Below are 23,894 nucleotides of genomic sequence, written 5' to 3'. Positions count from 1 at the left end.
ATGGGTGGGGATCTCTGGAGAACATCTAATGCAACTCCCCTGCTAAAGCAGGGTCACCCAGAGCATGTTGCACAGGATCTCATCCAGATACCTTTTGAGTATCTCCAGAGACAGAGACTCCACAACTTCCCTGGGCAGCCTGTTCCAGTGCTCCTCTGCCCTCAGAATTAAGAAATTTTTCCTCCTACTCAGATGGAACTCCTTTGTGCCTTTGCCCTGTTCAGTCACTGGGCACCACTTGTTCCCATCCTCTTGATACCTGTTTTTGAGATATTTGTGGGCATTGATAAAATCCCCTCTCTTTCTTGTCTTCTCTGGGCTCAACAGGTCCAACTCCCTCCACCTTTCCTCATAAGAGGTGTTTCCTCCAGTTGAAAAAAATACAGGCACTAATAAAACACTAAATACAAAGTTCATGATCTCTCTAAGCTTTCATTGGACTACTTACGATGTTAATGAAAGTGTCCCATGGCAGGTTTTGAACAAGATGGCCTTTAAGGTCCCTTCCAACCCAAAGCATTCTTTGATTCTATGGTATGATAAAGAAGTTGATAGTGGCAATGGGACAAGAATTAATATTAATGTCACACACGTAGCAACTACTAGTAAGAATTTCTTCTGAAGATGGGAGCAACAAACAAGACTCAGGAGACCGTTTCAATGATGACTGCGATTAACCACACACTGCAACTATGTAAAAGGCAAATACAATATTAGGAGCTGGCACAAGACTCTCCCAACTCGGAACACATTGATGATAAGGAAGAAGCAATGATGAGTGTTGCACATCCACTTAAATGGAACCAGGAACAGGTGCAGCAGAACTCTCTGAGGGAGGGAGGGACCAAGGCGCTACTCGCTGCTCAGGGGGCTGCCAGGCCTGCCACCTCTGTCCCACTGACGGGGCGCTGGGGGTCACCTACATCCCCGATCCTGGGCACCGCCACAATGCCCCGACGAGGGAGGGCCGCGAGCCAGCACAGGAGCAGCCACGGCCCCCGGCCTAGCGGAGGAACACCCGGAGCCGCCCGCCGCCGCTACCCGGCCGCTTATCGCCGGTGACCCCGCGGCCGCCCCTCCCACCGCTTCCCCGGGCCTCAGCTTCGCCCCTACTCCCGACCGCAGCTGCTCCCCGGCCGCCGCCTTCCTGTCCCGGTATCCTTGTCCCCATGTCGCTGTCCCCGCCCCCGCCCCGGCCGTTGGAGGTTTGAACGGCGCGCGCGCACCCGCCCCGCCCCCGCGCGCGCGCCATGGGGGCGGCGCCCCTGCTCAGCCATGACAGCGGGAACCCGCGGCCGCCGCCACCGGCAGTGCCCAGGGCCGCGGCTCTCGGCCGGGAGTGGCGGCCAGGACGCTGTCATGCAGGACCCTACCCCGGAACTCGCCGAAGAGAGCCAGGCGGCGGCCTCTGCGGAGGGCGGCGGGGCCTCCTGTCTGCAGAGGGTGTTTGAGGAGGTGCAGGGCTCCTCGCAACTGAGCGCAGCGCCCGCGGAGCCACCGGCCGTGACGGTGGTGGCGGTGGAGCGGTACCTGGCGCAGGCGCCGCCCGCCGCCCCCCACCAATATTGGTACGACGTGACGCTCGCGGACGGCGCGCGCCGGCACCGCTGCCACCTCGCGCCGCGCCTCAACGGGCTCGTGCAGCGCGCGCGTCTGCGGGCGGGCACGCGCCTCCGCCTCACGCGCTGCTCGTACCGCTACGACGAGAAGCGCCTGAACCGCGGCTTCCTCTGCCTGGAGGGGCTGGAGCGGGCGGGGGGCACCGCCACCGCCGGCGCGGGTACCCTGCCCGACGGGCACCGCCCGCTCCAGCCCCTCCGCGGGGACAACAGGCACTACCTGCCGCTCTGGAACAACGAGGATCCCTATGGAGACGTATGGGTGCCGGACAGGCCCCCGGCGCAGGTGGATGTGGACGGTAAGCCCGGAGGCGGCGGCTACAGAGGTGCGGGAGGGACGACCTGAGGCGCCCCGGGGTACACGCAGAGAAGGGGTGCTGCCGTTGTTTGCGTTGGGCGACGGAGCTGGGGAAGGGTCGGGAGCATAAGTCCTATGACGGGCGGCTGAGGGAGTTGGGGGGGCTCAGCCTGGAGAAGAGGAGGCTCAGGGGGGACCTTTTCGCTCTCTACAATCACCTGACAGGAGGGTGTAGCCAGTTGGGGGTCGGGCTCTTCTCCCAGGCACCCAGCGGCAGTACAAGGGCACATAGTCTTAAGCGAAGGTTTAGCTTGTACATTGGGAAGAATTCCTTCACAGAAAGGGTGATTAGACATTGGAACGGGCTGCCCAGGGAGGTGATGCAGTTACCGTCCCTGGAGGTGGCACTTGGTGCCGTGGCCTGGCTGGCAGGGTGGTGTTTGGTCATGGGGTGGACTCGATGATTTTTAGGGGTCTTTTCCAACCTAATTGATTCTGTGATTGCTTGTGCAGCAGGGCTGAGCTTCCTGGTGATTCTCCAGCTGGGTTTGGCCCCACTGGGAATGTGCCACCTGTGTTCACCTGCTCCTGTGGGAGAAACCTCTCCCCTGGCAGGATGGTGAGGCACTGGCACAGGTTGCTCAGAGTTGCCAGCTTGTGGATACTCCATCTCTGGGAGTGTTTAAGGCCAGCTTGGATGGGGCTCTGAGCAACCTGGTCTGGTGGAGCATGTCCCTCCCATGGCAGCGTGCTGGAACAAGATGACCCCTTTGAACCCAACCCTTTCCATGATTCTCTGTTGCTTTGAGAGAGTTTCTTAAACTCTATGAAACATTGACTGAAAATATGTTGCTGTGGTGCTTGTGCCCTGTCTTCTGAGGTGTCAAAAACACTGGGTGCAGTAGTAGTCTTGTGTCTGGTCTGTGGGGCGGGATGCTCACACCTAGAAGCTGCCACCCAAAATATGGTCAGTGTTGAGGCACTCAGGCCATTCCACGAAGCCTGGTGAGGAGAGAGGTGTAACAGGACTTTTGCATGAGTGTGATGCCCTGGTAGGCTGACACCTGTGTTTTTTTGTAATAGCTCTTCTGCTCATCTGACAACACTTCTGTGTAATTTAAAATGTGTCATCACTCTCAGTAAACAAAAACCCAAAGCAAAACTATGCTGTGTGCAGATAGTTCATAACAGAATTTATTGGTGAATGATATCAGCAAATGAGCTTTTTTAAATCTTAGAAACGTTAATAAAATACATGTGATATCCTGGCACTTTACTCCTGAAAACTTAAATGTTCAATCATGAATGCTCTTTTTCGGTCTTTTCTTTTCCCCTCCCCTTAACTTTAGTCTCCAAACTGACTAATCTTGGTCATCTGGAAATGACATGGAGAAGCAGAGTGCATTTCCATCCACTTCTTGTGAGAATCCTGCACAAATCTAGACTAAGGTACTATGGAAAACCAGAGAAAAAAATGGATATGCCTTATCAGGTAAAGAGGGATGAATGCATTAGGGTAACACTCAAAAAAATTGCTGTAGGATATTTGAAAATAATTTTTCCCATATAGTAAGCACATAAAGTTATTTCATAGCTATTTTATATGGAAAATGCTGCCTGTACAAAAATGCTGAGCACTCTAGAGTAGGAGATGCTGAATTTTGTGATCATATGTGTACAAACTTTAGTGGATGTGTTTGAGTTACTGTAGTTAAATTTGAGCTTTTTGTGAAGAGATACTTGGAGGTTTTAGTAGTTTAACAGCCTAAACTTTTCTGTCTCTGTGCTTTGAAAGTTGGAGTTAGTATGTCCTGTCAAAAAAAAAAAAACAAAACAAAACCAATACATTTAAATGATTTCTAGCCCCTGATTTTCTCATCTGGTGACTTTCAGATAGATTAATTTACTGTAAAATTCTTAATCATTTTTCTAATATATTTAACTTACGATATTTTTGTGTTGAACTTCTTGGAAAAGGAGACTGGAGGTGTGGTGGGTTATTTTAAAAATCTTTTTTTACTGCTTAGTGGTCTGCTCAGTTACAGATTCAGCATTTGCCCAGTTTAAAAACTGGGGATTTTTTCAGCTCTAGTATTCAGTACAAGTTCTGGAATATCCTCTATATACATTTGTAACAGGGAAATAGTTTATGAGTCAAGTACCTGGTGCATTATCCAAAATAAATACATACCAGAATTATAATAAATAAAAGATGACTGTATATTGTCTCTTTTTTCTTCAGGCCTACTTTGAAGTTGCTGATGGTTCAGGCATGATGTCAATGGTTTTGTGGAATTCATTGTGTCCTGAATGGTATCACAGTATGAAGGTTGGCACAGTGCTCCTCCTTGACAAGTATACCATCAAAACCAGTTACCCATTTAAAACACACCCCACCCCAGGGGATTCACAGATGAAGAGATTTGCTACAATTGGTTAAGTATTGCAGAATCCTATTTTGAATCAATGAAATACAGCTGTGCAAAGTAGTTCTCCATAGAAATAAAATAGAAAGTGATCCATTGCTGAGAGTAATTGATAAGGTATAAATCCTTAATTAGTACCTCTGAAAGGTGTCTGAGCATCCAGGTTCTTGGTGTTCCCTGTTTATATTTGAATCATGTCTACAAAGTTTACTGCCACAATTAGTTAAAACCTTTAATTAAAAAATAAAGAAATACAAAAAGTATCCCTGATATCAGGAACTGAGATTATAAAGATAGGCCTCTGGTACTGAATTTTAATCTGATTCTACTTCCTGCTTTATAATACACGTATCACCTGTGCACTGCTCACACCTTTTCAATCCTCATCTGACTTTAGATTTTAGTGTATATTGTCAAGGCCCAGAGTATCTGCACAGCTCCACAGAATAAAAAGTTGCATTGATTACTTCTGTGTGCTGAAAGAGCATCACTGTGGGAGTGTGTGTATGAAGAATATTCCTTGGCTATGAAAAAGCATTTTCTTACTTGGGAGTCATTTAGTGTGGCAGATACTCAAAGGAGCTATACTACAAAATACAAGTCCTGCAATATAACAGTAATGGCCTTTTCAAACTGGATTTGATCAGCTTTGGGGTTTTTTTCTCTCCTACTTCACTCTACATGAACTCTTTCTCATTTTGTGCTTTTATACTCAGAACAAAATGACAGCCAACACCCAGACAATTCAAGTAACTTCTTGAAACAATATGCATGTTGGTGAAGGATGATGTATGTATAACTTATTGACAATGACAGTTTCCTAAAGGAGTTACTACAGTGCACAAAAATAAGCAGTGTTTTCACTGCTAGAAGCAATATATTCCCTGACTGATATATATTTGCATTAAAACCAGATCTCAGTGTCTGAAGTATTTGTGATGACTTGGCAGGAGATAGAAACGTTCAGCCAGAAATGGAAGTTTGTGAGAGAAGGTGATGACAATTACAAGCCAACCCTGTAAACAGTTATAATTGCCACAAAACATTTCTGTGCAAAGAAGACAGAATAAAATATGCCATCTGAGGTGACTTTCTTTATGGGCAAATATCTCTGCATTTTCATGGCCTTATTCACTCTACACTTCTGATTTCTTGCAAGCATTATTGGGGTAGAAATGGTAACAAAGAGATCAAAATGAGCAATTCAGCCACTGGGCTGTAAAGGGTATTAGATGTGTAATGGAAGAGCTAGAAGTCACTCCACAGGGAAGTGCCATGGTGTATTTTCAGACTACAGGTAAACTGCAGAAACTGTAAATCTTTGTTTCATACAAAACTATGTGCAGAATCTCAGTTCTTTGCACAAAGCCAAGAATTTTGTCTTGATATGAATATACATAATCCCATGATGCATGAATGGATGATATGACCATATGTCCTATAAGAAGTGAGTCTCAAGAGAACAGAATATCCAGTAAAAATTTTAGAGCATTTGTAACGTGGATTTTGTGCAACTTTCTTTGCATGAGGGTTTTTTTTTGTTGTTCAGGTGAAGTGAAATTTATTACCTCACTGAGTATCTCTGTATATGCCCAATGTTGGACAATTTCAGGTTTCAATTACACTGAATCGCTTAAGTAATAATTACTTTTTTCTTCATTTATATCCAATTTGTAATTCCATCAGATCCCAACTTGGCAGTGTGTCCTTAGAACCATTCACCTGCAAATACTGTACAATATATCTGCAGAGTTATCTAGGCCCCAGTATTAAAGGTTTTCCAAATTGAGAGTCCTGCAAGGTGCTATGCTTCAGGCCCATCCCTAGACTTCTGTGGAGTAGCTCTGCATCGCTGGCCCTTGTTTGCAGCTGCAGCATTGTGGGATGTGCTGAGAGGTGCCATTGCAAGACCTAAAACCTTTGGAACTTAGTACCAATGCCTTGAATTCCACTGCCAGGCAGAGTGCACGTTTTAATTTCACACATTACTGAATTTGTGTGGCACTAATGACAGCCTGGACTGACCTTAGCTCCTGACTCATCCTATGATATAATCCTGATTTGAGTATATGACTTTCATCTAATCTCAAAATAATGAAACAATTGATAGGTAGTTCTGATGCATGGGAAAGTTTTGTTTCAGGAATTTTCTCAGCGATACTGTCCTAGAAGACCATATGCAAAACCACAATTGTCCTCCAAATTAATTTCTAGAAAGCAGAAGCCTACAGAATATTCCTAAGTAGAGGGTCTGACTTGAATGATAACACCTTTCTAATGTTGCACTGCCAGGGTAAGGCGCCAGATATAATTACATAAACAGTTGTATACATTATCTGTATCTATGCAATTACTTTTCTAGGTGCATTATTTGAATAATCCCTTACTCAAACCCAAGAAACTTCATCAGAATCTGTCTTTTATATACCAGCAAGTTTTGTCCTGTTATGAGACCATAGAGTACTGCCTTGTGTATTCTAGAAGCTGAAGCCATTCTTCCTGTATTTTTTAATCTGGTTGAAGAACACCTTGCTTGCCCCAGTGCTCCACCATGTTTGTAATTTAGTATCTAAACAATCTGATTAATAAATTAAAATTTTCAGGTGCTATAGAATAGGTATGAGAAGACCTTTTGTTTTCCTCCATGGCCATGGTGTATTTCTATCCTATTAATAATTACCTGGACTGGCATCAAATACAGAAATTCTCATGTGCTAGTTCTGTTTTACTTTGTTGTCTGCACATCAGTTTCAGACCTCAATGACATTTGACAATAAAGCTAGTAAAAAGTACTTTGTATCTAATCAGTATGGTTGGATTAGTTTCTGTTAAAATACTGTCTGGATTGGACTAGTTGGCTCATGTAGGCAGTTGGAAAGTTTAACATTCCTTAGATGATAAAATTGCTTTGTTGAATGCTGTACCTGAATTCCGTACTTTATTTTGATGAAAACCTGAAGTCAGAGAAATTGATTAATAATTTCACAAAGTTGGAATTTTTAAGAAACTTTACCCTGGTTTCTTTATGGGTTGTTGTTATTTTTGTTACATTTTTACGATAACAACAACGATGATGATGATAATTTGTATTCATGCTTTAAATGTTACTGACTTTTTTTTTCTTTGTCAGAAATTAGCCTTAATGTTCGAGATCCTCCTACTGAAATAAGTATTATTCCAGAAGAAATGGTTAAGCCAGAGTGGGGATTGCCTGAAGTTAAATATCGGTTTATCACAAGGTAAAATAGAATTTTGTTGGTTATCAAGCTGGAACTTAAATTACACTACCTTACAGTGAATGTTAATTGGAAATGCTTTTTGCAAAGTTTCTGAGAAAGCTTACGCAGCTTTCTTCTATTTTGGTTTTAGGTCAGAACTGGATGACTTACCAAACAATCATTCCTGTGATGTTATTGGTCTTGTGACGTTTGTAGGAAGGGCTGAGCGAGCCAGAAAAAGAGGTTTTTCTATAAATATGACTTTGAGAATTTATCAAATAGTTTCTAAATTTCTGAGTAAATGCTTATACATATTTCTTAATATTTGTTTATATAGAACACAGTGAAGACTTCTGGCTCTATCGTTGGGCACATGCCATTGATGGGACCTCAGACCAACCATTCATACTGGAATTGTTTGCAACTTCTCAGCCAGATGTGTTTGAGCATATTCATCCAAGTATTCATCTCTCTATAATACTTACTAATAATTATTTATAATGTTTTTCTAGTTAGTTGCGAATTTCTAATTCTGAGATTAGTTGCCACTGAATAAAAAAAAATGCCAAAAATGCCACGATTTATCTCCTCAAGCAGAAGGTAGTTGATCAGAAGTTAAAATTTAAAAAGTAAAAAATACTTTAAATATTTGAAACCCTTACAAATTGCAGTCTGTCAGTTAGTTTAAACAATTAGATGGACAGCTGGGCTTGGAGCTCCTCTGATTTCATTCATTTCAGACAAAAAGTTAAGCAGCACACGGGGCAACATCACTTGCATCAGAGGCAATTAAAGGCAGCAGCTGGTCAAATCTCTTGTTCCTCTTGACCTGTAAATACTTGGTTTTTTATAGACAGGAGTAATATAAGAAGATTGAATTAAGAGAGAGGTGGAAGTGGAAAAGCTTCATTTTTTTGAACCAGTATTATTTGCCCAAACAGCAATTATCACCCAGCTGTGTTAGTTATCACACATGAGCTAAGACTAATAAATTTCAAACTAGGGAATCCTTAATGAAGGATTTTAAAAGAGCTTTAAATATTTCTTCTTGCCTTCTTTCTCTTTTCCTCCAAGCACTCATCCTTCTTTTAACACTGGTTGGTGTCAATGTGCATTTTTTATATCACATGATGCAGCACCAGCTGCACAGCCCTACTAAGAATATGGCTGCATTCATCTCAAGTGTTCTGGGGAAGTGGGAAAGAACGACATTCCAGTGTTTAACTGAGATATTAACAAAAGAGTGAGTTTGAACTCTGTTTAGAAATTTTGCAGTGGCATGTCGTAATTTCTCATGATTTTATACTTTTTATCCTTAAGAAGTATCTCATGTTTTAGTTCTAATACCTATGCTGGAATTAAATTGAAGATTTAATTATATCTCCATGCAATTTATAATGGAGAGTCAAAACATTCTGAAACATTTGTAGGGTCAAGAACTAAATTGTCTTGTTTAGAGCACTTAATAAAATTAATCCAGTATGTGTCAGTCTTGCCGTTCTAAAATCAATGAACTATCAGGAAAAAAAAAATGAAGATTTTTTTTTCTCCAGTGACATACTTGGTGTGTACACAGATGAGGGTGATCCAGGACCTCACTGAGAATCCTTCCAGGACAGTTTACCTTACGACTTCAAATGAAAGTCAAATATTCATTACAGGTAACTTAAACTAGTTCTAGTTTTATGTAGTTCTCATGTATTTCTTTGGAAAGGGTATTTTCTTTTTACAACAAAATAATCAGTGCAGACCATGAGGTAATAATGAAACATCACTGCAAAAAAACCAGGCAAATGGCATTCTTGTGAGGCATTGAAATGGGTTTATCTAATGAAAAGTATTACTAGGTTAAGACATATGTTTACTAATTCTGTCAGACTGTTAATCTTTTGATAGGGTAGCAATGGCAATTACCACTTATTTAAAACATTAAAAAACACTTGCAGCTTTCCTTTTCTAGGAGCTTTTTCGTTAGTTGTTTTATTTTTTTCTGTTATTTAACATTTGTCTGACTTTCAGTGTCAAATGCAAGTGTAGTCAAGGAATTCAAGGCACTCATTTTGTAAAACACTCTTGACAAAAGACATCTTTTGTACTCTTTAGTCAAGATTTTCTTAGTTTATTTTTTCTATGTAGTGTTCAGGGAAGTTTCAAAATGAGAACAGATTTCAGTAACCTGCTTTGGTTTGATACCTGATTATTTTTATTTTAAAAGGGTGGCACAAGGGCCAGCCATACACCAAGGATGCCAAAGTGAAAAACTTCATTCAGTGGACGAAATCGCAAAGTGAAGCTGATCAAATAAAGAAAACTGTCATCGGTGGCTATTACCCTTTTCCACGACCTCCTGATAGCTTTTTGAAATACTGTAAAAACAATGAAGGTATCATATATCAAATATCTGTAAGATTTGTGGCCTTTTTCAGTCAGTCTTACTCCAAGAAAAACTCTCTTTTATGACTAGATGTTTCACAGGCTAAATCCTCACCTTACAGAAAATATCATACCTTTAGCTGCAGGAGAATTGTAGAAGCTTACATGAGCTACAGATATACCCAGAAGTTTTACTCTGAATATTCTGCTAAATCAAAATTAAAAGTAGTTATTCTGAGGGATACATTGAGCTGGAAATTTCACCTGAAACAGAAATTGTGGTGTCTGATAATGCATACCTAATGGATGCTTATGAGCTAAAAGGTTTATTGTTTGAATTTTTTTCCATGTGATGTGGATAACAAAAAGGTTTAGAATTCTTTAAAACCTTAAGTTTAAATAAATTGAGTATTTAGTAAAATAAATCATTCTGTTAGTCTTGTGTTCAGAAATTTTGGTATTATATTTCTCTAAAACTTGATTCTGGAAATTTCTTTTTTTGCAGTTGAATCGATTTTGAAACCCATAGGTGAAATAGGGAAAGAGATTGAAGACCTGCACTACAGAGAACACAAGCGAATTGCTGTTCAGGGAATAATTAGTGCCATAAGATACATAAGCTGTAGAGATGCAGCTGAAGAAGCCCCAGGAGGGGAACTTGTCCAGGTACAGCGTGTGAGAGATAATGGCATAGCACTTAAGCAGCTATGATTGTAATTAGAATGGAGAATTTTGCATTTGAGTTCAGAACCTAATTACATTGTCTCTTAATTTGATTTTTGAGAGCAAAATTTTGAAAAGCAGTGATTCAGTGCTTTTCTGAAAGTATTTTGGCAGTCCTCTGTAAAACTTGTGACTGTTTAAAAGTTGCTAGTTTGACTGATCACCTGATGTAAATTGGAGTGTGGGAGAGGCAACTGCTGCAACAGGCTTACTTGTCACTTTCTAGACAGAATTTACCTTATTAATATGATTAGAAGATAATTTCTGCTAGATATAAGGAGACTGTCAGAAATTTGCAGGTTTTTGAGTTGGAAGCAATAGTTTTAAGCACATTGAAAGTCTTAAACAATTAACTGTTGTTGCAGCAAGATACTTCTCAGTCTCTTGGAAGTTCTTCTGTGTCCAAAGAAGACTGTGTTGACAAGGGAAAAAATGAAGAAGTTAAGTCTTTCCTGGGGCCACCCTGCACTCCTGGGGAACATCAGCACCAAGCTCTGCTGTCAAAGGGGAGTTCAGTCAAGAGAAAGACACCACACAGATTCAGTAGAGATGCAGAACAGTAAGCTTTCTTCGTAAATATGTGGTGGATCTTCCAAAAAGTGTTTACAGAAATTAGGCCAGAGCCCAGACTGTAGAAAATACATGAGAAAGCTTTAAAAGCATATACAGTTTATTCTTTAAAATGTAGCTATGTACTTTTCCTAGCATCAGATGCTGACAATTACACTGTTCATGCTAATGAAGCATTAATTAAAGCAGGTTTGCAGTGCTCTCTTCTGATTAATACTTATACTACTTTGTTACTAAGCTCACAGATTTGAAATAAAAGTAGTTAATACTTTAACCAAATGTAATTTAGTGACATAGCTGTGGAACAAACAATGGTTACAGGGGTGTGAGGAAATCAGGTATCTTGACTGAAAATGCAGAATCAGATATACCTGTTCCTTAATTTCAAACACACCTTATTTTTGATTTCTGAGTAAGGGGGTGTACTGCATGTAGCTGTAACTTGCTGTCAGAAAGGAAAGTGGATGGTGGTCATCCTAACCTAAGGGCTCAAAATAACTTGTAATTTGTCTCATACAACTATATTAGATTCAGGAGTAAAGTAACTGCTTGCATAAGATTGCCCTTTGTTGCAACACTTCTGTAAAATCTAGTACACCCATACTTATTATTGAGAGCCTGGTGTATACATTGACAGGTGGAATGTTTCAAAAGTCAGGCCAGTCACATCTGGGTTTTTTGCAGTGGATTTCTCATGCTATAAAGGGTATATTTTTCTTCTTGACTTTTCACATCCATAAGTTATAATGTGTGAAGAGGGTGGATATTTAGAATATTTTGAGGGAAAATTAAAAAAAATATAATTAGGATTGAATAAAAATTTAGTATTAAGAAAACCTGGGTGAATAGAAGTTGTCTTGGCAGTGTTACAGCAGACTTAGTGGTTTCTATTCCATATGAAAACTTTCAGCATTTGAGTATCTTAGTTTAGTTCTGCCTGAAAGAAAAACATCAAAGTTCCTTGCTTTGTGAATTTCCATTTAAATAGATACTTAAAAATAATGGTGAATTTCCTACTTTAAGGGGAGGTACATCTGTTAGTCCTGTATCATCTTACCCCTATTTTACGCGGACTGTAAGAAGAAAACTTGGGTAAGTCCTGTGAAATTAATTGTGTTGAATAATTTCAATAATGAAACAAAAATATTTAAAGTAAAAATATTACAGATCAGGTATCTGTATGGAAGTGAAATTAAAGAACAGATGAGGGTAGAGTTTAATATTTTCTATTCACTTGTCTACACTGACTCTAAATATATCTGAAACATAATTTTGAGTGTGTTGTTAAACATCTTATATTGCCACTACTACTGCTAAGGGAATATATAGTAACAGAGGTTCATCATGGTAATTATGGATTTTCTGGTGGTGGCTGAGCTGTACATTTTTCTTGAGGCTACAGAGGTGTAAGTATAGTTGTCACTGGAAAGCCACACCCCTGGCTTCTTTCACTCCCCAACACTCAGTTGTTACATAACTCAGTTTGGATCCAGAGAAGGTGTGGGTTTTTTGAAGTCCAGGTTGGAATTTCAAATCCAGAGCCCTGTCAAGTCTGGAACCTACTGAAATAACTAAAAGAGCGAAATTATTAAGGAAATTGAATGTGTGCTTTTATTTGTTAGTCCGGGGCTACAAGCTACTTTACTTTGTGCATTTTGTTTAAGGGCCGTAAATTCTTGTCACTTGTTCCAGACAGAACATGAGCAACTTGAATATTTGAACTCCTTGGTGTCTGTAATTTAGGATGTTTGTGTATTTTGGCAGTGATCTGGACTTGTGTCATAACTACATATACAGCTCAGTTGCCTTTTTGGTTTACTTTTTTTTTAAGCATCTCTTTCTTCCCTAAACCTGAGAATCATGGTGCTAGGAAGAGGGCAACAGTGGTAATGAGAGAGTTGATCAAAGTTGTTGACCATTCTGCCAGTATTGCTCCCCTACAAGCATGCCTATTTTCTTGAAACACATTTACTGGAAGCTAATTTGCAACAGCTTTTTCTGTGGGATGAATGAGGCTCTTTTGAACCCATGTGTCTGTTGTTTCCTGGTCCTTTTGGTAGAAACTGTGTTTTCTAGGAGAAACAGTTACCTGACTTTGCAGCTGGTTCGTCAAAAGCATCACCTGGCTTTAAGGTTACAGTTCTGCAGGTGGTGCAGGAGTTTGCAGGGACTGTGGTACAAATCTATAGGAAAATCAGGTTTTCCTTGACTGTAAGGAATCCTGTTTTCTTTTGCTTGCTGAGAAATGTTCCCCTTTTTCCGGGGGGGGGGGAAGGGTGGGAAGAATGTCTTCTCCCCATTTCTTCTAGGTGAAGCCAGAAGTTAAGGCATGTTTACTTTGTTCTCTGCTTTTCTCAATCTGCTACTCTCCTCACTACCTGTGTGTCTACTCTATGCCATTAGTGCTAGAACCCCAGCTAAAGGAAGAGAAAGTCTGTGTTGGATTATGGAAAGCTGTTTCACTCTGTATAATTAAAAGGTAACTCGTATATTTCTGTAACTAACTATAGAATTGTGCTGAATTCTCCAAATTGCCAAAGAAAAATAGAAAGTTAGCTGACATACCTTAAAATTGCATTGTTTTCTGTTCCTTCGATGTAGCAGAATGTCAGCTCTCACTGAAATACTTTAATATGCTGATTAAATAACAGCAGTAGTTTTAACAAACTTCACATATTTCAGGGAATATTCTGAGTTGGAAGGGGCCCACAATGATCATTGAGTCCAAGAGTAGAGATACGTTTTGAAGTACATGTTCTAACTTAAACTATTCTGCATCAAGTTTTTTGTATGTTATTTTCAGCACGTGGTTGCATTTTTGGGTTTTTTAAGCAGTAATAGCTTATTTTGAGGCTTTTTATTGACAGCCACAATTCCTGCATTTCTGAGGTAACCTACTTGATCATTAAGGGTTTCAGAAAGAACAAGGAAACTGGGTAATTTAGTATTATTGTTGATATTTATATCCTTGATAGTCAAGATCTTCCACATAATGGTACTTTGAAGCACTCAATGTACTCCAAAGTAATTTAATTTATAGAGAATGAAGTGATTGTGAATGGAGAAAGATCAGGAATTTCAGAAAGGGTTATTTTTATGTGGAAGTGGAAAAAAGCACAGTAGTTTTCTTGGAATTTTAATCTTTGTAAATTTAGCATGTTACCATGGAATTGCTGCTGCACTATGTGCTCCCACTCCATACTGCTTGAAAGTAACTTGTATGCATGCTTCTATCCTTGCAGTTTCACTTCTATATTTTTTGTCATGTAGACCCTTTTATCCTTTTTCCTTCCCATGGATGTGACAGCTAGGGGGTGGGCACTCTACAGTATAGGGAAATTCAGCTTGAGGTTTGTAGGACCAAAAGTTTCACAGACTGTGATGTTTCCTTCACAGCCCTTTTTGACATAAATCGGAATTTGCCAGGGAGAAATCAGTAGATGCCAAAAATCAGTTTGTGTAGTCCTGTCAAGTTTATCATAAAAGGCTATTTGGTCTCTCTGTTACTTGCTGTGGTAGATGTGTGTTTACCATAATGGTATCAGAACGGTTAGTTTCAAACCAGTCTACAAAATAAGTTTTACCAGTTCTATCAGTGAGTGGGATATTCTGTTGTCTTGTTTTGAGGCACTGTACTTCCTTGCATTGTTTGGGCATAGCTGCGAGTTTTAACTGTTTTATTTCTTAATTTCATTTATCACATTTAGTCCCAGTGCTTAGGAAATAGGTGTGAAGCATGGGACATGCTTATTTTCCCAATAGTTTCTGAAAATATTGATCTGCTATGTGTTTTGATTGATGTTATTTTTGATGACAGTACTTTGAAGTAAAATGACTGAGAAGTTGAATATCAATGTATCTGAAAATAGTGAATAAAGGCTTTTTTGCAAGTGGGCATCTGTGAAAAGGGGGGTCTGCAGGATGCAGGCTGGGAACAGCAAATCTGGCAGGGCACAAGTTCTCCTAAAGCTGGCATGGGTAAAATAGGCTGTGGGTGTTTGGTGTACAACAGCAGGAGCATATTGCAGTAAATGGAAGGATTTGGGGTGGCCTCAGGTGCATTTCAGACATAGTGGCTGGCAAAGAAGCACATGGACTATGTGTATAGACAAGTAGCTTCCCTTACAGGCCTAGCTCGAGTTAGGCTGTTCACGCATCCAGCACAAAGCAGGCCTGTAGGAATAATGTGTTGGGCAGGTAGAAATTATCCCAGCAACAGATCTGTGAAAGAAGTGGGGAAAAATTGTGACAATTTTTTTTCATATTTTCCTGAGACTCTACTTGCTTTAAATTAGAGCCTATTCACTTCCAAAACTGGACAATTTTAAAAGAAAAAGAAACATGATATCCACTTTCCATGGTATCCACTTGTCAGCAGTATGACTTTGTTTATTCCTCTGCTTTAATGAGGAGTTGGCATGTATCTAACTTGACACATTGGTCTCTGAGCAAGCCTTTCTTAACACTGTGCTGGGGTTTCATTTTGTGTTTGACAGGTCCAAATCTCAAAAGTGAAAATTAATTTTGTGGGCAGTAGTTGCACAGGTCATACTGCTTAAGTGAAGATTCTTTTGTGCCTAGATTTGGACATCACAAGGAGGTCACTTTAGTGATGATATATCCACGATGGGAGTGCATTTCATAAAGTATACTTTCATACTCAAAACCCACAGTGTATTTCCTTTTATCTTTTCACTAGATACTATTTTAGATATTTTCCATTTGTTACGATATGTTGACATGAAATTTTCAAGATACACCCTAGTATGAAATAGAAAAAATTTTTACAAAACCTGCGAATCCTTATGAAATACAGTATGGTCCACTAAACAGCATGTTCATCTAGGATTCCTTTTTTACTGTCTGTATCTTGTAATTATTATTAACTACTTTGATAGTCTGGAATTTTAATGGTACCTTAACAAATCTTACCTGTTGCAGTTTTTTGTGATGCAAGATAATCAAGATAGGCCTTTCCCTAAGTTTTTTCAGACATCATGGTGAGTTTTATTCTAATAAGAGAAAGGGATCAAAGAAGGAAGGAATAAATGGGCCTAAGAGCTTACTTTACCATGTTTGCTTGAAGATTGCCTCTTATGTTTTTCTCCTGCATAATATCCTAGGTTATTTGTTAGAGATTGATAAAGAATAGTTTCTTATCATTAATTCAGAACTTTATGGTTAAAAAAAGAAAGTCGAACAAATACCTAGTTTGCTTCATTGAACTGATCATTACAACAGGACAGTATGTCCACAGGAAAATACAGATTTGGCATTTCTGTCATTTTGGATTCCAGAGTGGTGACATGGCTCCATTCATGCTGTGCTTTTGAGTGCTGAAGGAGATGATAGGACAGTGCAGCCGCATGTTGAGCACCAGGTTTTTGAGGTCGAGTCACCTGTTGATCACCTGTGATGTTTGGCCGTGTTACGCGTGGTGTTTCTGCCAGGTGCCGGTAGAGGGCAGCAGACACCGGGCTGTGAGTGTAAAATCCTTCCCCATCAGTTTCCCAAAGCCAGGAATCCGGCAGGACTTGTCCTAAACTCTGCTAAGCTAATTTATTGAGCACAGTAGGTTTCACTGTGTGAAGCTGCTGTATACAGCTCTCAAGGAATCAGCTCATTCACTCGAGCTTGTATCATTTATCACTAGAAATCTGTCTTTTGCTGCATAGAGTTTAATTAGGTTTAAAATAAATAAAGATATATATATAGATATATATGTATGTATACACACTATAACGTTCTTTTTATAGCTTGGATGAATATCAACATGGACATACTGTGCAAGATAAAAGTGGACAGGCTGTGTCAGACAGTTTGCGGTACTGCACAGGTACGTTGAAAATAGTTGTTATATTAACCTTAGAATGTTTAAGACTACTTCTTTTCTTCAGGTCCAAACCAGGCAACAAAGATCTCCTTATAACCTTTGTTAAGACAGTTTCCCTGTACATCTGGCTGCATCAGCCTCTGGGGAACCACTGTAGCAATGTATCATCAATGTCATTCTACTCAATTTTCTCTGCTGTGTTCTAAGGGATGGCTGAAAGGACAGTGTTGGATTGTTTCCCATTATGGGCAGTAAATTATCAGTGTATCTCTATACAAGTTTTAAGTTCGTTTAGTACCTCAGAAGCACTTTATGGCATAAGACCTCACATTTTCTCTTGGCCTTTTTAATTTCTGCCATGTCTTCATAATTGAAATGTTCTTAATTTCTGCCATGTCTTCATAACTGAAATGTTCTAATGAAATGTAGTTCTTATTTAACAGAGGAGTGATACAATTATATAATCATATAAGCAACTAAATGTTTTCTGTGCTTATAATAGACCAAGAAGGAGTGAGTGATATACCTGAAACTGAAGAGACTGGAAGAACTTGTGATTCCTGGCAGAGTGACCTGTGGGAACAAGTGAAAGACAAGTTAATGAATTATTTTCATCACAGCAAAATTTTCCCAGAAAGTATCCCATGTAAATTTGATTATGTGCACAAAGACTTACTTATGCAACAGTACAACCTTCATGCAGCAGTGCACCAGCCAACAGAAGCCAGGACAGATAAAAACATCAGTGAGTTTAAAAGTGCTAATGGCCTTGGGTATTACGAAGTGACAGTTCTGGGTAAGTAGTTTGCCTTGTAAAAAGGGTTAAGCAAGAGCAGTGTAAGTTCATCAGAAACTGAATTAATTTCTCTAAAGGAATCAGTTGATTCTGAGTATTTCCTGAAGTTTGAAAAATTACTGACATTTTAGATTTTTGTTAGAGTCCTCATTTAGGGTAATTTTTTTACTAGAAAGCTGTAATTCTCGTTAAACATACCTTTCAATGAAATGCCTGAATATCTTGTTTCTAGTATCACTTTTCGTATAATTTCAGTTTTTTGTATAATCCTAGGAATGTCATTTGAAGAATGTGCATAGTCCTTAAACTGTTGATTATTTAAGTTAGAAGTAAGTCCTGTTCGCTATTCCAACTTGACATAATCAGGCAAATTATTCAATTGCACTTGTCAGCTTGCTTTTTGCTGGAGAGGTGTTTATCAGAAACAAGTTAGTATTCTTAAAAGGAAAAAGACAACTATAAATGCTTCTTCTCAGCATTATTCTCATTGAGTTGGTTTTTTCATACTGTTGTTCCTAAAGTACCTTCCTTCCATGGCAGAAAATGAAGGGCTGTATTTTAGCCATAGTCATTAACTGCTCCATGCTGCTTCTGGTTAACATGAAGTGTCAGTTGGTTGATTTTTATTTATTAAAATATAAACTTGCAAGTTCATGTGTATCTGTTTGCTAGCTTTATTGAGGGTTATTAATCTGTTTGATTTTGTTTTCCCATTAAAAGGAGACAGAAACTGCCTTGCTTAACAATGCTCATGTTAAGTTCCCATAATTTAAAAGTTTCCATTATTTGCTAAGGGACATTTGCAGAGAAGGTGTTTGAATATTTGAAGTCATTAGAATCCTGGGACTGACAATACTATATTGAAGATGAAAGTAGCACTGCATTGCACACTGCATAGTTTCACTGGTTGTGAAGTTAATTTCTCTGCCTTTGCAGATAAAGTTAAAATGAGGATGAAATGGCTTCCAAAGTTTAATGTTTTCTGAACTATCAGCATTGTTAGCCTTAAACCATAGTATTTTATAACATCATATCATTTTGAATGTGCTTGTGTATAATCATATATAAAAACATATTTTTAGACATTAGTTATTAACTAATGGATGAAGAACATATAAAAATCAGTGCAATTGTTTAAAAAAAAGAGAAGTGGTGCACAAAGTTGCTGATGTGCTAATATGAAGTTTTCTGCTAACATAAAATATTTTTCTTCAACAGGTATAAACCATGACATAGCAATAGATGTTGCTTTTCTTCCACTGTTTTGCCCTGACAATCCCCACTTATTTCAACTAGAAGACATTCAGAATGATACATTATTGTCTTGTATGAGTTGTATCACTGCACGCCAGCAGAAGGCTACTAGCAGTGGGAGGCTTCATGACACATTTCCTCTTTCAGGTGAGACTGCCTTTCACTGACAATAATCATTTATCATTTCTTGTTTTATCTTTCAGTGCAAGAGTTAATCCTCTGTAGAAATCTCTGGTGTAGGTCAGACATGGTTCACCTCTTCAGGGAAAGATATGTAAATTCTATTTCACCAGCTGTAGTAAATTGCTGTAATAGTGAACTTTCAAGGCAGTTTTTGCTGGAGCTGGTCTCATCCTCTGAAGACAGTATTTTAATATCCAAACTTCAAACTAATATCTAATTCTGATGCTGTCATTTCTGTGATGTGATGGAATTTACTAATAAAATTTTTCGCTGAAAGAAGGTTGAACATATACACATTACTGTATGGAAAACATTATCAATTCTGTACGCCTTTTTATTGTATACAGGGTATACAGCAAACACCTTTTAAAACTACCTTTCCTTAACTTCTAGATGAAATTGTAAAAGCAGCGAAGGAACTCGATGGCAAACATGTTATCTGCATCTTGGACATCTGTCACTTGGGTGATGATAAGGTGGAAGTCTTTCTGAGCAAAATCTACAAGACAGTGGAACCGGGTGTACTGGATCCAGTGTAATTTAAAACTTACTTTTCAAATGTATATTGTTCAAAAGGAGGGAAATAAAATTGCTGTAACTTGAATACACCCTCTACACATTGCACTTTTCTAGAACTAGCAGAAACAAATATAAAATCATGATTCTTAGGGCAGTTGTAATGGTCATTCATGTAAGTGGGAAGGACAATTGTTGCCTTTATTGTTCAGTCTTGAAACAGATTAGACAATGTTTTGGTCACTGATGTTCAAGAAGGATGAATTGGCAGTACAGTGAACTGGTCATTTGGCAGGATTCCAAGGAGTAAAAGTGATTGTCAGCTGTGCACAAACATACACAGGAAATGTATGTATCTGGATGAGAACTGAGAAGAGAGGCAAGCTTTCCTAATATTTAAGGCAGTGTTTGCAAAAGAATTAACTGGCTGTGATAAAAATTTAGGCTGGAAATTAGAATAACTTTGAGGATTAGAATTTTTATGTTCTGTAATGATCTTTTTTAGTGAAAGCTACCAGAGGCAGCCTAACTGCTCTTTAGGCTTGAAGCTTACTGTGAAAGGGATTAAATACCATGATGCCTTTAGTACCATGATCCAGGAAACCACTTTCAGTTCTTTTCACCTGAGCAAGGTCAGGTGCTATGTCTTTATATGTCTGCTTTTGTACACAGAGTGTTAGGTAGTGAGTATAGCATCCAAAAGTTTTTAACATAGTTTATTCATTAATAAGAGTAATGAAATATTTTTAAAAGAAAAATTTTTATTGGAACTTGCTTCTAGCTTTTCAAGAGAAAAACTGTCTTTAAGAAGCGCTAATTATGGCAGGATACATGGTTTGCCACATCATTTTTAGATGTATTCTGAGTATATGAAGGAGTTCAGCAACTATGAGAAGCTGCTACTTCCATAAGAGCAAAAGACTGGAAAATTCTGCCAACTTTTTGCCTGTACTAAGGAGCAACTGGCTCCTGCTGGTTCAGAATCAAGTAGCACATTTTTCTCCTATGTTAAACAGCCTCAAATCACATAAAGAGCTGGATTCTTATGAAATTATTTTCAAGCAGAAGCTTATTGCAGTTTGGCTACTTGTCCAGTTGAAATGCTGCTCCCAATTCAATTCTTGGAGAAGAAAGAATTACGGAGACTTGCCAGGTAAATTGTACCAAAATTGACCAAAGCCCACGGAGTTAATTTATAGGAACAGATAGATTCTTAGGCACATTTTAGCAGCCTGTTGGTAATTGGAGATTACCTCTTTCAACTAGTAGCTCACTTGTCTGCCCTGGGGACAGTGGACTTAGTCCTCAAGTACTTGAAGTCTGTTCCCTGTCTTCAGTTAATGGTAATTTGCCAGAGAAATGTAACTGATTTTTTACATACAAGTTCACAGGCAACTTCAGCTAAAAAGTAATGAAATTAATTAAATTATTGTGTCTTTCTAGTGTAGTTTACAGTTTAAAAATATATTGAGGAGAGTCGTTTAACTTAAATTGCACAGGGACTGAAAGTCAATTAAATGTGACTGTGTTGTATCTGTGTTTTATATGAATCAGAAGTATTAGTTCTGGAGCAATGTTTGTCAACTCATGCCTTTCAGAGTACCCGCAGAAGGCAAAATGAAAAGATACCAACCCAGGAAGAGTAGGGTGTTGCTTGCAGTATTATTTGTGTCATTGTGTTGCTTATGGATATGTGAAGGTGAGAGGTCATTGCTCTGGAGTGAGAGTCACACAGCACTTCATGTTCCAAACTGAGCCATGCTGACTGTGTCAGCCAATGTTTTTTATTTACGTATACTTCAGATCGAAGTCTAATTTTAATGAAATTGTTCTTTCTTAAGGCAATTTTTAAAGGAATTATCTTTGTATAAAAGGACTGATGTGGCTGACATTGTCACAGAGCCACGTTGTTGAGATGGTCCAGCCACCTCCCTCCATCCCATGCCATAGAAATGCAGCCAAAGGCTGTTTGTGGCATTGCACTGCTTAGGACACTTTAAACATATAGCATTAATAATTTCATCTTATATGTTAGGACTTCCTAACTCTAAAAGAAATGTTAGAATTGTGTGGAATATAGATAATGTCTTTAAAACATTAAAGGATATAATTTTATGTTACACAAGTGTTAGAAATTTTTCATGTCATGAGCTGGGAAGGAGAGATATTTACTCTTGCTGAATGGGGTGCCAGTGTTGAAAGCACAGGCTTTCTGTGTGCAGCTGGTGAATATCCAATGCCTGTAGTAGACTTGGAATTCTACTGCTCTGGATCAATCTGTAGAGTCACTCACTATCCTGCTAAGTAACACTGAACTTAATATGTGCTGCAGTGTTACTGTGATTCTACTGCTCTGCTGTCTGCCTCCTCCCTGCCAATCCAGCACTTTCAGCCGGGAGCAAAGGCCCTCTCTGCAAAGAAACCACTTGCTGTTTTACTTCATTTGGTGTTTATTAACACAAGTGTAAAACCAATGTATTTTTGATCTTGAGTCTGTCAAATCATGCTAGTTTTGCCATGTTAAGCTAAGATAGAGTCATGACTCCTGTAAAATATCATAGGAATCACCTTTCTTGCTGCTGTGTATTGCTACTGCTGAGGGTAAAATACTATCAGAGTACATTCCTTAACTGTGGAAATTGTACCTGACCAAAGAACTGTACTTTAAAACCTTACATGTACATGTTTCTTATGTTTTCAGCATTAATTTTAAAGAATGGAGGAAGGTAGAGCATATGTAGTTAGTGGTACTTTTGAGTGTATAAAAGTTGCTAAGTCATAGATCATAAAGATAATATTAATTTTGAATTAATATGATGTAGAAGTTGTGCAACACTGAAAAGCAGAGAATATAAATAAATGAATTAATATATGTAAACATCTTGGATTGTTTCTTTCCATTTCTTTCCTTTTTACTTCTTGAAAGTTGTTTCAATTTTCCAAGCATCTTCTCCACAGTCATGTTTACTCTTTTCAAGAAACTTTAAAGGAGAACTAGGCCAAGCTTCCATCAACAACTGTACCACCAATTGCAGCTTCTCTGTGCTTTCAACACCATTTTGAAATGAGTGTTGTAGAAAAACAGGAAAAAGGGTGTCTGTTCATCCCTTCACGCCCCTATACTTCAGGACCAGGGCTGAGCCCCAGGCTGGGCAGAGCGGGATAGGAGCCAGTTCCTTGGCTGCTTGTCAGCTAAATGGGCTGGGAATGCTACAGCTGTGTGTGCTCTGGACACACTGGCATCATAACCCTTCCTGGGCTGTCTCTGTGAACCTGCAGGAAGGGAAAGAGCTTGGACAAGATCTGCTCTGCACTAGTGACAAAGCTCTCAGCTGCTTCCCCACCCCAGCAGGGTGTTATATTTCCTCAAGAGGAAGAAACTCTGTACAGCAGCTGAATCAGCTCCAGGGTCTGCAAACAACACCTCTTGTCACCCAAGGAGAGACATCTGATAAAGCCAGTGTTACTGACATCCACAAATCCTCATGGACTACCCAGCTGCTGTGTCTGTTCACAGCTCTGAAAGTTGTGTGAATAAAATGAACACTACAAAACTCGTGCATCAAGGGGCGTTGGCGTTGCTATACAGCTTTGGCACTTGTATGAGCACAACAGCAACCTGAACCCTCTGGCAGTTAACTATTTAGGAGTGACTGAGCCACCTTGAGAGCACTCTGGGCAGGGGAAAGCTGGATGTTGGAAAGGGATTGAGGAGCAGCCAGCAGGGTTCTGCCTCCCTGCAGTCCTACCAGGCACTTGTACCATATTAGGTAGAGAAACGAGGCCAAAGGAGGTCTGGCTTGGCACGCAGTTTACAATAAAAGCTGTTATATCTGTGCTGTAATCTGTGGCCACTATCTGGGTGAATACTGATGACTTTCATTTGCCCCGAGCGTGCCTCTTCTCTGCCCTCCAGCCCTCACCCCACTGGGAATGGGGCCCTGAACCACAGCTTCCAACATGGCTGAGGGCTGGAAAGCAATGGGCTCAGTCCTGATTGACCAGGGCCAAAACACACTGGAAAAGGGTATGACTACACTACAGGCTAAAGGAAGATGAACTGCAGGCTCAAGACCAGATGGGAA

The 23,894-nt window shown here is 39.6% G+C and overlaps 1 protein-coding gene across 1 annotated transcript; it reads left to right on the top strand.

The window, feature by feature from the left end:
• The first annotated feature begins 1,261 nt into the window (after positions 1–1,261).
• RADX (RPA1 related single stranded DNA binding protein, X-linked) lies at positions 1,262–22,691 on the top strand. Its single transcript, XM_039571931.1, has 15 exons — positions 1,262–1,918; positions 3,267–3,409; positions 4,160–4,352; positions 7,474–7,582; positions 7,713–7,804; positions 7,899–8,021; positions 9,115–9,222; positions 9,777–9,944; positions 10,440–10,600; positions 11,023–11,216; positions 12,251–12,319; positions 16,984–17,063; positions 17,563–17,856; positions 19,075–19,257; positions 19,687–22,691. The coding sequence occupies exons 1-15, from the start codon at positions 1,276–1,278 to the stop codon at positions 19,830–19,832; spliced, it is 2,706 nt and encodes a 901-aa protein (XP_039427865.1). The 5' UTR covers positions 1,262–1,275; the 3' UTR covers positions 19,833–22,691.
• The last annotated feature ends 1,203 nt before the right edge of the window (positions 22,692–23,894 follow it).

Source organism: Corvus cornix, chromosome 4A (assembly GCF_000738735.6).
Source record: "Corvus cornix cornix isolate S_Up_H32 chromosome 4A, ASM73873v5, whole genome shotgun sequence".
In the NCBI taxonomy this organism is placed as follows: Eukaryota; Metazoa; Chordata; class Aves; order Passeriformes; family Corvidae; genus Corvus; species Corvus cornix.
The sequence above is the reverse complement of the archived record's forward strand: the minus strand, read 5'-3'. Positions and strand labels throughout refer to the sequence as shown.

What these genes read in the sequence shown, in the direction of transcription:
- RADX (XM_039571931.1), top strand. Translation starts at nt 1,276, where the DNA reads ATGACAGCGGGAACCCGCGGCCGCCGCCACCGGCAGTGCCCAGGGCCG. An exon ending in AAGTCAAATATTCATTACAG is followed by an intron (nt 9,223 to 9,776) that starts GTAACTTAAACT and finishes TTATTTTAAAAG; the next exon opens with GGTGGCACAAGGGCCAGCCA. An exon ending in ACTGTAAGAAGAAAACTTGG is followed by an intron (nt 12,320 to 16,983) that starts GTAAGTCCTGTG and finishes TTCTTTTTATAG; the next exon opens with CTTGGATGAATATCAACATG.